Raw genomic sequence first — 19,020 nt, 5'->3', positions numbered from 1 at the left:
TTTCGCTGCATTCGTGGTTTTCCAAGCTGTGTCGGTTTTTTAACAGACATCAAAGCGAGCGAACCGCGAACCTTCGCGAACCTTCGTGTAGTCTCCCACACATTTGCCCAGTTGCGCCGACGATTGCGAAGGTAACGGACGTATCGCCATTTTCATAGTTCGTGACGTCTACTGTGTAGCGTATCTTCATCAAAAGAAATCCCATAAAAACAGCATGGCTGTTAATGATGTCTGGGAAAGAATTCAAAACTCTTTTTCTCTTCAATGTTCTATTGACGAATTAAAAAGGAGGAGAAATTCGTGAGACATTCGTAAACAAGTGTAGGAGGAAGCGCAAACGGGTTCGCAAATTGAGAATGCGAACCCATTTGCACAGCCGCTAGGTTTGCGAATGAATGTTTGACGGCCCTTCACATTGTACGAATGTTTGCGCGCATGTCAGTGGCCGGCATAAGAAGAAATAGAGTCTATAGGAACAGTTTAAAGAGCATAATCCCGATCTTTTACATTGAGATATAGGTTTAATTGCTTTGAGGTTAATAAAGGCAGCATGGAGGTAGCCTTTGGTAGACTTGCAAGATGCGCCACCTCTAAAAACATACATAGGAACTAGACGGCGGGGAATTAACGGGTATGGTATTAAAATACGGGTGGATAATAGTTCAGTATGAACTTCCAATACGAATGAATCATAAGGTAGTTAGTTACCTGAAGCTCGAGGAGGTCAGGATAGATCATATACATATCAGAGCTGCTCTTACATTAGTTACTAATTCCACTTTGACTGACCACCAAGCTGTCATACTCTGCTTGTGTCGCGGAAGAAGTCCACTACGTTCCAGACTAACAAAAACCACAATAGACCATGTCGGACTCCAAAGTGATATTGCAGGTATTGATTTTACACCTATTTATGGTACTAACGATGCCAATATTGCGACAGAGCTCCTAATTGCATCTTTACAATTCGCTATAAAATCTAACTCGATTATTACAAAAATCTCTCGTCGTAAGAAAGTTATTAAGCCTTGGATAACTCCAGGGCTTATACGGTGTATGAGGACTCGGGACCGTTTACATAGGAAATCAAAATGTGACCCAGATAATCATATACTGAAATTGAGTTACAAGAGGTACCGAAATTTCTGTAATAATTTGTTAAAGAGATTGAAGAGAAACTTTGAGAGAAATGAAATTATGAGAGCAAAAAATAACAATAAACGACTTTGGGATACCTTGAAAAAAATTACCTATACTTCTAAGTCTGACTACAGAGCTAATGATTTAATACAAGCCGCTTCTGTGGCGGATTCTTTGAATTGTGTTAATGAATATTTTGTAAATGTAGGTAAAAGCTTAGCTGACCGCATAGATTGCAACAACAGTGGCAATGTTGACCTGGTACTTGACAGGGTTGGCAACTCTGGGCTTGGTTCATTTGTACTATTGAACACAGATAGTAATGAAGTATCTCGAATGATTGCCGGCTTAAAGTCTAAATGTTCTGTTGGCTGGGATAATATCTCTAATGATTTGCTCAAGCAACATTGTCACTTATTGGCCACACCCTTAACTTATATTTTTAACCTTTGTCTGAGTAACGGGACGTTTCCGAGTTGTTTGAAGAAGGCAGTCATTATCCCTATACATAAATCGGGTGAAAGAGACAAGGTCCAGAACTATAGACCGATTTCTATCTTTCCTTCGATCTCCAAACTTTTAGAACGCTTGATCAATACTAGGCTTGTACGGTATTTGGAATCTAACAGCTTGTTATCAAATAGTCAGTTTGGCTTTAGAACTGGAAAATCTACTGACAATGCGGTTTATGAACTTGTAGACTATATAGTCCAGAACTTGGATAAGGGAAACAAAACCTTAGGTTTATTCCTGGATTTGGCGAAGGCATTCGATACAGTTTCTATCCCTATTCTTACAAAAAAACTTGAAAAAATTGGGATTAGAGGTGTTCAACTGAAACTCTTTAATGATTATTTAACTGACCGTTACCAATGCGTCAAATTTGATAACTATTTCAGCAGAGACATTCCTGTAACTTATGGCGTTCCTCAGGGTAGTATACTTGGTCCTGTTTTGTTCTTGATTTACATTAATGATCTCCTGGAGCTCAATTCTGTTCGTGGCAAAATTATTTCGTATGCTGATGATACTGTTCTACTCTTTTCTGCTGGAACATGGGATAGTGTGTTTAGGGAAGCCCAGGAAGGTCTCTGTATAGTCACCAGTTGGCTTCGCTACAATTATTTAACACTTAACACGGATAAAACCAAACTGGTAACTTTTACTATGCGTAAAAATACTCAGCCTCCGGCTAGTCTTAATCTAACCGCACACCATGGCAACTGCAAAATTAACTCACAATGCACTTGCCCCCCCTTGTCTCGTTCAAGCAGTGTTACATATTTGGGGATTATAATTGATAGCAACTTGAATTTTAAACAACATATAAACCTTGTTACCTACCGCACGAGGAAACTTATTTATATTTTCAAGCAAATCCGGCATATTATGGATTTCAAATTACTTAAACAAATCTATCAGGCCCTTTGTCAGTCAATATTGTCTTATTGCATTACTTCTTGGGGTGGAGCTCCCAAAACTAATCTACTTCCATTAGAGAAAGCTCAGAGGACCATCCTTAAAGTTTGCTCTTTTAAACCTAAGAGGTTCCCTACACATCAGCTTTATCAGAAGTGTGAAGTGCTTAGTATCCGGCAATTATTTATTTATAAAATAATCTTGAAACAACATTCCATTTGTTTTTACAACCCTAATTTAGTACAGAGGCGACGTAATCATAATGTCTGTAGAACCATCCGATTTAAAACTCAATTTATCCATAGGTTCTTTTGCTACTTGGGTCCCACTCTTTATAATAAAATTAATAAACAACTTAATATATATCCCCTAAATAGTAAGAAATGCAGAACTTCTGTATTCAATTGGTTGCTTAATTTCAACTATGAGGACACTGAAAATTTGTTAAATAACTTTTAATGTTTTTGACTTCACCCACACACACCCTCTTACACTCACTCATGCGCAGACTCATTACACACAGAGGGTACATTAATACATTCACTTCAATATTATTTTTTTGTTAATTTTTATATTTTGAAGCTTACATTTTGTCACTTTTATGTAAACCATGAATTTCAATGTATTTTTGTCTATTAACTTTCTGTTTCTGTGAAGTAAAGCTGTTGTATTCTTTGTACGAGGAGCACTGCTGCTTGAGATACAGGTTTTATCACCTAGTTCAAGCACAGATGCACATTATGCTTGTGTTTCTACTTCTATGTTAATAATAAATAATAATAAAAAAAAAAAAAAAGAGTGCTTAGTGCGAGTTTTTTAACGTTCTCGATAGCGTAAACGTTAACCCAATTTTGTATGCAGTTGGAACAGCGCCCCGAGTGGCAAACGTACGCAAACGATCCCATTCCATACAAATATGAGCTAACTTTTACGCTATCGAGAACGTTAAAAACTCGCACTAAGCACACTGTTTTCACATAACATCTTCACATCTGTAATTTAAATATAACCTTAAAAAGAAGGCCTAATAATCACAAAGTACCTGTAGAGGATTTTCTTATTCTTACGTACAGTACCCGCAGGCTACATTATGAAGCAAAGCGCATTTTATACACGTGCCTTTGCAAACAGTGCAACTACTACCGTACCTACCGAATAAAAGATTCCAGATTTAAAACATTTTCAGGATTTCTAATTTATCCTTTTTATGGGGATTTGTAATAAGTGAGTTTCAATATAAATGGCATAGCCACATCACTGCTTTCGATTAATTATAATCATTAAGGCTTATTTGAAAAAGAGACCTTAAAGCGTTGAAATGCTGTATGGGGAGTTCATCTGAGATTTTCAACTTAAAAATAAAGTCTAGAGACTAGGCAACACTCTAGTTCGATAGCGAGTGGTTCGAAGATAAATTATAATATGGGTACCATCTCAATTAGTTCCTGAAGCACTCTTGATGGAATAAATAAACGGTAGAATACGCATAGTAAAAAAATATTTCATTTCAATATTGGTTAACAAAAATTACATAGGTAGACATTTTGACATTTATATATTTTAGTTTAAAACATGTATAAAACTGGTGCAAATGGCGCTGATATACAGTGTTGCCAGATGACCGTGTGAATTTCCCCCCAACTTTTTTCGAAAACCCCCTGAAAATAGGCTTTTTGAAGACAAAAACCCCCAAAACAGTTTTTACTTATTTTAAAGAAGAAATAAAAAACCAAAAGGAATCTTTTATTTTTTAATCAAGCTATCCCTATAACTTCAACCATCTCTAAACAATTATCACGATCATATTCATTTTCGTTATTATTATTTAAAGCATACTCGTTTTCGAAGTTAAAGATCTTTAACATGTCCGATGTGGGAACAAAATTTATGCATCTATTTGGCAGTGAAAATCGAATCCTGAGAACCGCTTCGGCAGTTTCTATTGCTGTTTGGTTGCATAATTTGTCCTTTATAATATTGACTTGTGAATAGTATTGTAGACTATAATTATTCTAATAGTAATTGCAAATTGATACTCAACAAACCTCCGAAATTTCTCCCAACTAACTTTTTCCCCCCGAATGTCCCCCCAAAGAATTTTCCCCCCCGAATTCCCCCCCCCCCCCCCCCCAGGTCGAAAACCCCCCCGAATTTGCAGGGAATCCCCCCCATCTGGCAACTGTGCTGATATAGCCTCTCAAGGCTATCAGCTTAGGTAGGAAAAAGAACGGTCCAAAAGACAAAGTATTGTCATTTATTAAATGCTAGATACCGTACCTAATCTAGGGCTCACTGAATTTGGCCCATCTTTTTTTGATTTTCGGATATTTTTTTTAAATTATTTGTTTGTTCGTTAATGTTCGAATATAAAAATTGTTTGTTCGTCTTATATTTATAATTAATTATACAAATGATCACCGTTAAGTGGGCCTCTCTTACTAGATATCTTTATTTTTATCGCTCAGATTAATTCACTTTGATCAATTATCGTTTGTTCGACGACTATTAGTGATTGTTTGATCATAAAAACAATTAAATTCCCAATTATTAATCACTGAAATTTCAATGTGATTGATAATATTCAATATCATTAAAAATAACTGAATTTATTAAAACCGCGCTAATCGTACCTTAACGAAATGTTGATACATAAACTAAGCAACATGAAAAAATAAGGCATAGTTTTTCAAGTACAAATAGTTTTGTCATGAAGTTGGCCCACTTTTGGGCCTTGTCTTTTAACTCGTGACAGATTCGTTACAGCTAGAGAGAAAAAATATAATGCAGGAAGAGTGAGAAAATAGACAGAGCGTCTCATGAACCCCTCGACCGTGGAGAGAGGGAAAAGACAAAGCGAGCTAGGTCGTTTTTCGTATACACAGAATTTCTTAATACAAGAGAAATTAATATAAGGAAGAAAAATAAAGTTAACCAAAAGAAGTTTCACTTCCTTCACGTGCCCCAAGTTGCATGCGTATTAATTTTTTTTCTTGAAAACTGTATATTTTGTAGCAACTCAAGAGGATTATAATTTCTATATTTTATATATTTTAAGCTCATAAGTATAAATTGCTAAATAATTGTAAATTTATCAGATTACTATTGTTAATATTTGTGACATATGTGAGAAAAGTGAACTAGGAACCGTCCACATTCATTTTTCATTTTATCTGTGTAAAGGTTGTTTTAGCGACATTACCAAACAAATGTTAGGTAATACAGTAGATGGCGATATAACCCAAGTTTGTGACGTCATATTTGTTCGTTCAATGATCGAAAGTCCGACTGGATGCCGAATCTAGCCGAATGAACGAGCGAGTACAAGTCAAGCCCGATGAAACTAAAATCTGTAGTACACTTTCAATGTAAATTTTGAAAAATTATCAAAATGATACTGTAATTCTGTAGTGGAACTATTTTATTTTGATTTTTAATCTCGTAGTAGTGGTATTGTTTCAAATATTTCTTCATTGAATTCGTATTTGACAACGTAGTGAGTTCAGTGCGAGTGCAAGGGTGGTAACGAGAAATGTGAAATATCTATGAAGTTCGGATTTTTAGGCGGTTTATTCTATTTCAATAATGAGCGGACGCCCTAGGACCACGTCATTCGCCGAGGGCAGCAAATCCGTTCGAAAGACTTTCGACAATCAACCTCCAAAACCACCTCTCGGAGGCGTAAAAATTAGCAGTAAGTATCACCTAACCATTCTTTTGTCGGCCATCGTGATTTCTTCTTACGGCAGTGACGTATTTCGAAATTGACAATTTAAAATATGGCTGCAAAACGCTAAATAATGTTCGCAGAATTCAAATAACGAATTTCAGCTTGCAATAAATCAATACAGCCCTCATTTTCACTGTAAGAGTGATTAAAAATGGACAGTATGGCCAAACTTCACGATTAAAGTGTCTGCCACATAGCCTAGCGTGTGACAGCTATTTTACGTCAAATTACAGATTTTAAAGAAATGCGTCTTAAATTTTATAACTAAAATTTGTTTCCGGTTTTGAATTACCCAAAACTACTTAATTTAAAGAATGGACACATTGACAAATAATGCCATTAGATATATCTTGATCATTCTTTTTTTTGTGTTACACATATAGGTTACAATTAATTATAAATGACGTAATTAACAAGATACTTATTTTATAGTGAAATTTATAAAGGACATGGGTCATTTTCGGCCCAGCTAATAGTGCTCTCAAGGACACGAATGAAATATCTATAGCAAAAACATTTCATTTTTACATACTTATTATATGGTGTGATAATTAAAATCATAAATAAAAAGAAATTAGCATGTCTAAGCTAAATTAATAATATTGAAGGAGTTACCATAGGTAAAATATATTTATAATTTAAAAAATCTACATTAAATCTTCTTAAAAAGGCTTTCTTTAAAAAATCTTCATTAAATCTTCTTAATATTGCAAAAAACTAGCAAAATATATTAACTTATTCAATTAATGGATTTTAAAACTAATATAAAACATATCTAAACAAAAATCTATTTTTATACTTTTAAATCCATAGAATAAATCATTACATTGATCAATAGTTATTGATCATAAGCAAAAACAAATTTACTCTTGTTTAATGTTTATTGACGTTTTACATTTGATCAGTCATTTTCGCACTCGTGCACATTGTGGATATTAAGTGTTTCGTTGCAATATACCTGCTTATTATATTTTGTTGTGCATAAAATTAAGTCTTGGCGTTCATTGAATTAGGTCTGTGTTATAAAGTATAGTAACTAATATTTAAGCTGATGATGATGTTAAAGTATAAGTGTATTGACAGCAAATCATATGATATAGGTAACCTAAAAATCTTATCCTATTTTTTTAATATCTCTGTATCCCCATGAACAATATTGATTTTAATTTGTTTATAAAAAAAGGGATATATAGTCTGTTATTTAAACTTAATTTCATGACTCTCCTTGAACTTCGTTTAGTGGGCCGTGCAATGTATGGAGAGTGGCCCATGTCCTTTTACACTTAGAATTATGCTTGATCTGATCTATAAAATTAAAATTTTAAGTGAGTCAAGCCAGCCATTTCAATGAACTATAACCATTTTTGGAAATGTAAAACGTAAAAAAAAAATATATCTATGAGATGCGAAAAAAAAAACAAATTCCACCAATTTTATGAATACAAGGTGCAAATTTTTGGGTAAAGGAATCACTCTAGATTGATCGGACAATACAAGAAAATATCCTAACACAATAATCATGTACAGTAGTTAGCTTGTATGCTGTATAGGTTTTAGATCTTGTTAAATTTTCTTTATTGCAATTTCGATGAACATTCTAAATAATAAAAAAAATTGTGAGTATAGGGTGAATATGTGAATAGGTTTTTAAAACAGATTTAGTTTTAAATTACCAAAAATGTATTGCTTTATTTAAGTTTTATGGCATTATGTTGGATAAGATAAAAAAGCCAAACAGATCCAGAACCAATTTAAATAATGATATGATAAGTGGGATCTCATTATATTGAAATTATTGTCTTGGTAAAAAACTTTAAAATGAGTCAATTCAATTGCATTGTTTCATTCCCAAGTTTTATTAAGTAGACAATATACTATTTTTTATGGAATTCACAAATTGGGGGCGATCATGGCATAAAAAAGAAGAGACTTACATGCAACCATGGGTATTTAAGAGCTTAAAGATATTTATATATTATTTCAGCAAAACGAATAATTTATTAAAATTCTATTTTAAATTTCTATTCTATCTATGACCACTGAAGTAGATACAAAAAATAAAGTGTTTTTTTTTTAAATTGTTACTTTCACCAGAATTTCATAACAATATGTTATCAATGAAACTTATCACTTATAACCCTTTACACAGATAAAATAGGGTAGGTGATATTGTAGAACATAAATTAAAATGTGTTTTAAAGGCACTTAAAATGACCTTTATAAATGTCATAAATAAAAGAAATGAATTTGCTATAATTTAGACTATAGGTTAGATATATAGATGTATAGTTTAGAATGTTTAGATAGATATAGTTGAGATATATATTATATTTCTTACATGTGTGTGCCTGAAAGTCTTCACCTTAATAGTTTGTCTTACATATTATTACAAAGGGTGCAATTTGAATCCACCCCATGTAATTTTTTTGATGTGTTACATGCATGCAGAAAAAATAGGTAAATATAATTTTTAGGTTCTTATTTTTTTAGAACTTATTATTCTTGGACATACCAAATCTACCTATCTTTATTATGTGCTATCTCGTTACATCCCAAAAGATGTGTGAAAAATTTGTATGTAACTATACTGAGATCTTAGAGCCCATATCTGATGGTGGGTGGCGGCACTTACGCTGTAGATGTTTATGGGCTCCAGTAACCACTAAACACCAGGTGGGCTGTGAGCTCGTCCCCTATCTAAGCAATAAATAAATAAATAAGAATATTAATGCTGCCTATAAAACAGTAGTTTTATACAAAATCATTCTAAATCTGTTCTGAAAAAATTCAAATTAGTGAAAAATTACATTTAGCAGTAGTATCTCTACCAATTGACAACTGTATAAAAATATTGATACAGTAACATCATTGCCATAAACAGTTTTTTAAAGATTAGTCTTACATTTTTAAAGCAATAAAATAATACCATAGGTGAAATGTAACATTAAGTTTTTTTTGCAGGTGGATTTTGATATATAAAGTAAGTTATTTTACAGCTTACCAATGTTTAATTGCAATTGTAAAAATTTCATAGGTTTTTAATGTGGAGACACAAATTTTATGTACTTAAATAAATATAATAAGCAAAAATCAAACTCAACTTAAGAGCAAAATTATACATAAAATTATTTAGATAACATTAATTTCCAGATAGTGGCTTGTTTACTGTACACTTTAGGAACTTTGATTGTGACCTGATCATGCTAAGAATGGTTAGAGAATTAGAGAATTTCATGTTGGTATACTATTTCAGACCTATATATCTTAATTTCAAGAGATAGTGGATTATGAAATATCAGGTCTGAAATCAGAAAAGTCATGAAAGCTGAAAAAAATACTGAATATGACATCTGAGACCTAACACTAATCAAATTCATAACAAAGAATTGAAATTAATTTAAACTCCAGTTCATCAGTAAATGAACCAAATTTGGTTGCTTCTTATATACATAGCCAATGAGTTCTCATTCCAAAAGTATTACACTCTGATTAAGATCACTATGTAAATACTGCTATGCTCCCTGAGACATGAGGTTTAAATCTTGTCAGTCTCACCAACTTGGACAAATGTAAAGTTATATATGTTTGTTTTAATTTTATTGCAAGATATTACTCTGTCATGGTGGAAATCATTTGGGAACATATAGTAGGTATGTATTCTCCTAGATTTTAGAAATTTAGTGGCATATCTATATGATTTTTGCAACAGAAACATTACTCCTGATAGTGATGTTTCAATTACAGTTGTAAGCAACTGAATTTGACACATTCTATTAAGCACTTTGTTTTATATAATCTATCCCTCATCGTAAATGTTATAAAATATGGTTGAACGATACTGCTGGCATGAGCTTTATCAAGTGTTGAGCATTATTTTGACTTATTTTGTAACTCAATAAAATTCAGCATTGAGCAATAACATGTTGGTGCCCATATATCCACCAATCTGAAGATGATATTCCGGCATCATGTTACATAATCTGGTGTAAGAAATTTGAAAAAATTTGAATCCAAGGCCTTCTTGATAAAACACCCCATATAATCGTGGTGAATATAATATATAATCATCATAAGAAAGATTTCACTATACAGCAACTCAGATCCATACAAATGTCTAACATGCTTATGAATTATTTCAATGATGAAGTACAGTAAGTATATTAATAATAGGTAAAAAATATTTAAATATCTTTGGTCTGGTAAAAAAGAGATTGATTCAATGCAAGTTCTTCCAGGCAATTTTGAAGTCATTTTACTGATTTGGATTAATTTCATTGATTGGAAGCATTGTGTATATATTTTTTTCCAAATTGGCTTTTTTCCACGCTGCTCATCAGATGGTTGTTTTTTTTTTTAAATTTTGTTGCTTAGATGGGTGGACCAGCTCACGGCTTACCTGTTGTTAAGTGGTTACCAGAGCCCATAGACATCTACAACATAAACGCTGAAACTTTTTTTTTTTCCTACCTAAGCTGATAGCCTTGAGAGGCTATTTCAGCGTAACCGTGGCTAGTAGGTGAGCTCACGGGGCTCAAACCTGACGACGATGCTAACACGAACCCTAGCAAGAGCCGTGCTTCGCAGAATCTACCACCGGATCGGAAACGCGACCCACTAAGAAGATCCGGCGAGAAACTCAGTGGGCTGTGTCTGAGAGTTAATTTACTCGTCGAGCCCTTCGTCGCAAGTGACGGGTTCGACGAGAACGGTGACCGGTGCTTGAAGTACCTAGAAGCACCGTTAGTGGATCGGGAGGATCCGAGATGACGTGTTTTGGGCGACGTCGACTGCTTTCCATTCTGTCCGCAGGATCGGGAATGTAGTTACCGGCGGTCACGATGACAGGGTTCTCGTGTCGTGCCGCTTTATCGAAGTGAAGTGCGGGCCGCGTGAGCGAACACTACACTTGCATAGGTCATGACAGGGCGTATGCAAGTTTTGTAGAGTGTCACCTTGTTTCTAAGGGACATTTTATTTCGCCTGCATATCATCGGGTAGAGACGTCCTAGAATGAAGGCGGCACGGTCGCGTACCGTCTTAATATGGGGGCGGAATGTCATCCTACTGTCGAGCGTGACGCCTAAGTATTTGACCTTCGGGGCCCACGGTATGGGCTGGTCGAACATCGTGATTGGGCGAATGGCGGTGGCGGAGGTGTCGACGCGCCTAGTCGGGAGAGGGAGGCTGCCACCAATCTTGAGATATGAGTTCTAAGGTCTCAGTTTTTACAGTACAACAGCTGCGCCACCATTCAACCCGAAACGCATTACAGTTTCACGGTAAAAATAGGCATGCTGGTGGTGCCTACCCGTGTGGACACACAAGACGTCCACCACCAGTAATTACCCAAATTTAATAATTTTGCGGGTTTGATTTTTATTTCACGACTAGCTGACCCGGCAGACTTCGTAGTGCCTCAATCGATAAATAAAAGACCTAAACTTTTGTATAATATAAACTTAAAACAAACAAAAGGAATCCCTCCGACGGGGGACACATCAAAGGAAAAACAAAACTGTTATTTCTATTTAATTCCAAGCATTTTCATATTTATCTACCTTTTAAACCTTCTTTGGACATTTACAAATAATTCAAGACCAAAATTAGCCAAATCGGTCCAGCCGTTCTCGAGTTTTAGCGAGACTAACGAACAGCAATTCATTTTTATATATATAGATTGTATAGATGTTATTTCCTTCACCGTGGAAGTCAATCGTGAACATTTGTTAAGTACGTATTTCATTAGAAAAGTTAGTACCTGCCAGCGGGATTCGAAGACTTTTGCATCGACTAGATACGAATGCACCGGACGTTTTATATTTTAGCCAGCGACGACTGCCGTTAGTTACTATATAGGTGACGTTTAAATTTTTATTACCTGCCACAAAAGTCATTATCTAAATAATAACAATGTTTTCAATACATTTCCTGAGAATTTACTGTGTTGATGGAAAGAAAAATATAACTATTTCATACTGTCTGTATAGTTTGACTTTGAACACGTGACTTTATAATAAATCTCTTTGTGCTTTAACTATTTTAATCCCGAAAGAGTTAACTATCATTACATAAAATTAAATAGATTTTCTAAAAAAAACATAAAACATGTAATGCTTAGTTAGAATCTCTTGTTTAGTATTTGTTAGCATTGTAAGTTAGTCAGTTTCACTTATCGCTAACGTTATCAGTGACTGTCACCGATCTCACTATCTCGTGGTCGGCGTGACCACATCACCCTGTCATTCGCAGAAGAACCGTGGCAACGTACTCTCGATTCTCAACTTGCCTTTCGCTATGCGACCCGGTCACAAAAGTCTGTACATGTTGCAAAATTACCAATTGATTCGTTAGCCCACTTCCTCAGTTAGCAAGCACTGTACATTGTGATTCGCAACCGCTATCCGGTTCGCGAGTTATTCGAAAACAATCTTATTCATATCTATCAGACAACGGACATTATTCAAGAGAAATGTGTTATGTGCTATGAAGTTCATTATAAAATCGGTGATGTTCTTCTATGAACCAATCTGTTTTTGTGAAAACAACGAATATGGATGTTATTTCTTTGTGATATGTGACTGTCTGAAAAAAAGTAAAATAAACGATGCTGCGACGTCGGGGAACTTACACAGTGAATGCCGATCCGGATAAAAGGGACACTAGAATAAAAAATGTCCTTCCTGTATTTTATCTGAAAAATATAGGTAAATTACGCTCATTTGTGCACATTTTTATTTTTGTACTTGTGAATCGGTTTTTGTTGAGCTTCATAATTTTAAATTTGGCGTTACGCCCTAAATGTGATGTACTGTGTCTGGTACTAACTGATAGGAAATATTTCAAGTGGATCCTTATCAGCCAGGTGACATCGAAACAATACATAAATTTAGTGGACGTTGAAGACTGATAAAAATTCTAGCTTTAAGTGATTTGTTTTGCCTAGTATTAAGAAGTATTTATTACCGAACTTATATTTTATTCAAATCACAAGAAAATGGCATCGTTATTCCTTACTAATTGATTCAACTGTTGCCTTTTAAAAATTACATAGAGATGAGGACTTTCAATATTAAAGATAAGATAGATAGGCATTAGTCGATAGAATTTGATCAAAATTCATTGCTTGTTGTGTAAATCGTTCTTCGATACGAAGAACTTAAAGTACATTAAAATACGTAAAATGTTTATGATATTATTTAGTTGCCGTTTGATAACCACAAGGTAATTTTTTACGACATTTATAAAATACGTATATATGTTATTTCATAAAGCAGTATGATAAGATAACTGATGAGAATCTTAGTTTAGGCCACGTTACACTTTTTTATGTATCTTTTTAATCGAATTATATTTCGAATTTAGATCAACCTATGTCCTTCTCGTTTTCATTCAACAACACAAGATATTAAATACCTTTTATTAATTTAGATGCGAGGTAATCAGCATAGAGTTTTATTTTAGCTCTCGAAACTTTCATTGTCGTTATTTCGGTTCTTTAGAGGCACGCGTCACTTTGTGCGAGTTTCCTTGTTTCGGATGTGAAATTGCGACAATGACCAGTAGTCAGTATACGTCAGTGCTTTTGGAATTACGCCCAGAATTGTTTTAAATATTTTAGTTCATATCTCTATGCTTTATCATCCCATTTGTATTTTTTTTTAATATTTTTCTGTTTTGTACGATTTATTATTTCATTGTTTCACGGTGTTCCTTGGGATTAGGTAGTCAGTATTTTTCGTGGTTTTTTTTGGACTGTTTTATTACAATGACAATTTTTTTAAGGAAACAATAACAGAACTTTAAGGCGCGCGGTGATATTGTTCTGTAGACCAAAGTAACTCCGGCTCGTATGTTCATAAGTGGCTAGTCACTTATGGACGTCAGCAATGCAAAGTATAAATAAACGAAAATCAAGTCGTTTTCTACTGCTATTTCGCTTGGGAAAAATATTGGAATGGATTCGGATTTCGCCGCGTACCATCAGATTATGTAATATTAGGATTACGATATCACATTTCCTGAAGGTACGTGGCGAAAATTAAAAGGCGATAAAAAAATAAGAACAAGAAAAGAATGCCGTTAAAATAGTGTGTTGTTGTTAGTGTCATCTGGGAAAAATACGAAAAATCAATACTTACTGTTTCATAAATAGCCACAGATTCAAGCTCCCATCTATGCATATATTAGCCTTGGTTTTAGCCCGACTGTCGTATAAGGAGAAACTGGAAAATAAGTATTTTTCTTAACCGAAAAGGGCTTATGAATTTTAATAAATGACTATAGGTTTTATTACATTAATATTACTGTTAGCCGTACAGAATGTTACAATTTTTAAAGTTTAAAAGGAAAATGCTTATCAAAGCAAATTGTAATTAAAAAGGAGGAAGGAATTATTCGAGATGATACCGGCATCTCGTTTTTACCACCGCACCGCCCGCCACCGGAGTAGAGTTCATCCATACTACCTGGAGCCACTGCGGTCATCCACAGTGCGCTTCCAGAGATCTTTTTTGCCACGCACCATCCGGCTATGGAATGAGCTCCTCTCCACGGTGTTTCCCGAGCGCTATGACATGTCCTTCTTCAAACGAGGCTTATGGAGAGTATTAAGCGGTAGGCAGCGGCTTGGCTCTGCCCTTGGCATTGCTCAAGTCCATGAGTGACGGTAACCACTCACCATCAGGTGGGCCGTATGCTTGTCTGCCTACAAGGGCAATAAAAAAAAAAAAAGTACTAAGTAATACAATATGTAAAGTAGCCATTCCCGAGAAAGGAGTAACATGCATATAAAATAGCATAAGTAGAAAATAGTAATTCATTTGCTGAACTAACATGAATACTTCTTCAAGTTACGAAAATTTATTTCTTTAATAAAGTAATTTTATAAATTGATTTAAACCATATATTACTACTTACTACATTTCTTGAAAATATCTACGAAATGTGTGATAGATCGCGAACGTTGAGTTAATTTGAAAAAAAATATCTTTTTTCTTATCTGTTGAGTGTTCATATCATGTTATATTACTATCATTATTAACGTTGAACGCCGAAAAACGTCCACTAATTGACAAAAGCTTCTCTAAGGTTTCGCCAGAACGACCGGTCATGCGTTACTCGCGTCCAACGGATTCGATTTATTCGTTCTAGCCCTCTTCGGCTTACCTACCTACCTCAGATGGTTATTAGCACTTGTGCGTAGGCTAAACGATTCACCGGATGATAGGCGGTTGTGTTCTCGCAGTATTAATCTATAGCAGCATACTGCTTTCGCCAAAGCACTTATCATCTGTGGCTATTATGTCAAAACGTGCCCAATACAGATAATATTATACAGCAATTTTATTTATCCACAAGATTAACAGGCTTAAAATTACCTCATACTCGTAATTAATCGTTACAATCACATGACAACACAGTCAAAATTTATGATCACCTACGATAACCAAGATGATCAAATTTGAATCAGTAGGTGATTCTTGATTAAAACTTTCAGATATTCGGAGTTAAAATTAAGAATAACGTTCTAGTGAACCGTTTATCATGTGTAGCTAACGTTACGGCAATATTCGTACGGGTTTTCGTAAACTTGATGAAAAATTAATAAACCTTAAGGTTATCTAATAGTTGCTATGCTTCTATTATTTTTAGGTACCTATTTTTCAAATGTCTTTCATAGTTTTTTAGTATAGAATATATTAAGTTATTGTACTTCCGAAAAGCCGTTGCTTGTCGCTAAATTTATCGAGTTCTATTATATGTATATAAATGTACCTTTTTAACTGAGATGGGCAGATGAGCACCAGTTCACCTGATGTTAAACGGATATTGGCGGCCACAGATAATACAAGACTCCTGTTGTTAAGAGGGTCAGGTACCTATATTTATCAAAACGCGGGGGGGGGGGGGATTCGTGAAGGACGATTCAACTTCATACAAAAAATTATCGTAGATAAAGTTGAAGATATTGCTACTACGACGCAATTAATACTACCATGAGTTCGACGAATTCCCATATTCTGGTTAGTAACCAGACATACTACCATCATTAAGTTCCCCTGATCGTTCTTAAACCTCAAGGAATGAGATGTGTCCGGTAGTGGCTGTATTCTGATTTCGTGCACATACGCTAAATTGTATATTGCTTTTTTTTTTCGTCCATCGCCGCATCGTTCGTTTCACCGGCCTTTCACTTTCACTAAACATTCTATAACTATAGCAAAACCGACGTTCGTTTCACTATGATGGGTTATTATTTATTAAAATTCGTGGTAAAGGTTGCATAGTAACACTAAAGCGCATTTTATGGAGTGTGTGATGCGTCATAGTCGTCGAACCGGTTCTTTTATTAGCTGCGTCAAGTCTCTTGCAACAATAAAGCCGTGGTAGAATTCAAAGGCAGCAGAGCATGTGCACGAATCGCAAAGGACCGACAAGCGGTGTTGGTTTCATGAAACAAAGAAGATATGCATAATGACGTGAAATAAATATTACTGTTATATGTGTACTATCCCGAATCGAGTTATTTTTTTATATTTTTTTATTGCTTAGATGGTTGGACGAGCTCACAGCCCACCTTGTATTAAGTGGTTACTGGAGCCCATATACATCTACAACGTAAATGTCGCCACCCACTTGAGATGTGAGTTCTAAGGTCTCAGTATAGTTGCAACTGCTTCACGGCAGTAATGCGTTTTTAAATAGGTTCATTCGGTTTTTAAATAGCTTAATAAATGCAAAGTATAATTTTTAAACTCATTGGATTCACGATCGGTCGACCACCACGGTTGTGGGCGATTACCGCAGCCATTATATAACAGAACATAGATTATTTTTCTCGCAACAAACTAAAAATTGTGCACATTTGTTTTCATTAAGCCTATTCAATATACCTATTTTTCATCATCTTATTTATTGAAATACATTTAAGTGTTGGAAGTGCTAAAACTATTCGCGTGTCAAGAACCCGACAACAAAATGTTTTAAACCAATTAAGTACTACTACTTAGGTAGAGTCCATGACAACGATAATTCTATTAGAATCACGTGTTCTAATTCTTTTCGTGTCATAGGCTAATTAAATATACTATAAAATGAGAAAGTAACATGAGGCCTATAAAATCAAAGGCAGCTATATCCAAGTCTGTAAAATATTCAGGTAAACTACAAAAATCGGCCCTAAACACGTCATTACGGATCCTCCCGATCCATCGAAGTACTGCTCTTGCTAGGGCCAGTGTTAGCAACACTCCCGGTTTGAGAATCTGAAATAACTTTGTTCGTATAGCTACGATATTCTTTATTTTAAAGCAGATTTATAAAGAATGAGAATATCACTAATAATCTGAATTTTAAATGATAAAACTTCGTTTATTAGTACTTAATACAGAGTAAACTTAACTTTTTTGAACTGAATTTGTTAGAGATTTAACTGAATTTTTTATAACATGAAAACACAAAAGCATGTTCAACTAACTAAACAAGATAGAGCCATTGTTAATACATTTTACGACATTATGGCGTTTAGCTGCCTTTGATTTTATAGGCCTCACATTTGATAATGAAACATGTATGTATTATTAAAAACATTACTTGTGTCATTTAAAGTTCATCAGTCAGGAATGTATATTTCTTCACTAGAAGTTCATATTTTGTTTATCCAGTGTTTGAAGTTGAAAATTACTATTTCGGCTCCGATGACGTCACGATTAAATTATCACCCATGATATAAAAAGGTAGACACGCACGCATGAAGTGTAATACTGATCGTATACATACCTATTATGCATGCCACAATAACCATAATGGTGCACATAAAGTTTACACATTGTAATCCTACCTTGCACAGCGCATTCTATGCTTAATTTAATATTAAACATAATGCTAAAATAATTATATCATATCAAATTTAAATAAACACATATTTAAAATAACTAGTCAAAATTCATAGTTTTGTTCTTATAGCTATTGTTTTTAATTAAAGTAAAAGTTACAAAAAAACTATTTTTCACCATCTCCATAAGTAATCTATACACATGTAAATAAAATTGCGAGTGTCTGTTTGTAATAAAAAATAACCGCTTTTTATTACATGCATATGAATATATGTATATACGGTACATACACCAAAATATATTTTTTTACAATTTTCTGATTGTCTGTCTGTCTGTCTGTTTGTTCCGGCTAATCTCTGGAACGGCTGGACCGATTTTGACGAGACTTTCACTAACAGGTAGCTGATGATATAAGGATTAACTTAGGCTACTTTTTTTAGACTAGCTTCGCCCCGCGGCGTCACCCGCGATACGACAGTAACCGCAGGTAACTCGCGGGACTCAACTATTCAATAATAAAATGTAATGTTTCCGAAGTGAAGCGAGGGCGGGTCGCTAGTTAATTATAAGATTCAATGCTGTTAATCATAGACATCGTCAAGTTCTATGTTTGTTTCATTGGAGAAAAATCCTTGTAAATAATATAACCAGTTTTTGTCAGCGATTCCAAAAACGGATCCTGATGATTAATTTAGGTAGAATTTATTAAAAAGTAAACTAAAAATGTTATACGATTGCTTAGTCAGTTGTACACAATCTTCCTTAATCATTCACTACAAGTTGAAGATTGTTTTCGATTTATCATTTTTATTAAGTGCTGCGTTGAACAGCAATTTGGATCCTCCTACCACACCAGCTCAGGTTATCTTTTCGATCTCTTCATGTTTTGCCCTTGAAAAT

At 34.5% G+C, this 19,020-nt stretch overlaps 2 protein-coding genes across 8 annotated transcripts in view; both read left to right on the top strand.

Annotated features, from left to right (window-relative positions):
- LOC100862751 (glycogen synthase kinase-3 beta) overlaps positions 1–19,020 on the top strand; it is a 39,664-nt gene that overhangs the window by 2,974 nt on the left and 17,670 nt on the right. For 3 of the 7 annotated variants that reach the window (XM_004928228.5, XM_012692092.4, XM_038017111.2), the window contains exon 1: positions 5,829–6,250. The exons of 1 other annotated variant lie outside the window; for it this stretch is intronic. In XM_004928228.5, coding sequence (XP_004928285.2) covers positions 6,142–6,250 — 109 coding nt within the window. In that variant the 5' untranslated portion in view covers positions 5,829–6,141. Of the gene's footprint in view, positions 1–5,828; positions 6,251–11,954; positions 12,991–19,020 lie in introns of those variants that run through there. 3 more of the 7 variants (XM_004928229.5, XM_012692093.4, XM_038017112.2) reach the window with 1 other exon arrangement.
- LOC134200606 (uncharacterized) lies at positions 685–2,336 on the top strand. The gene is made up of 2 exons (XM_062673787.1): positions 685–2,227; positions 2,326–2,336. Exons 1-2 carry the CDS (start codon positions 685–687, stop codon positions 2,334–2,336), a joined length of 1,554 nt encoding a protein of 517 aa, XP_062529771.1.

Source organism: Bombyx mori, chromosome 18 (genome assembly GCF_030269925.1).
Source record: "Bombyx mori chromosome 18, ASM3026992v2".
NCBI lineage: Eukaryota > Metazoa > Arthropoda > Insecta > Lepidoptera > Bombycidae > Bombyx > Bombyx mori.
The sequence above is the reverse complement of the archived record's forward strand: the minus strand, read 5'-3'. Positions and strand labels throughout refer to the sequence as shown.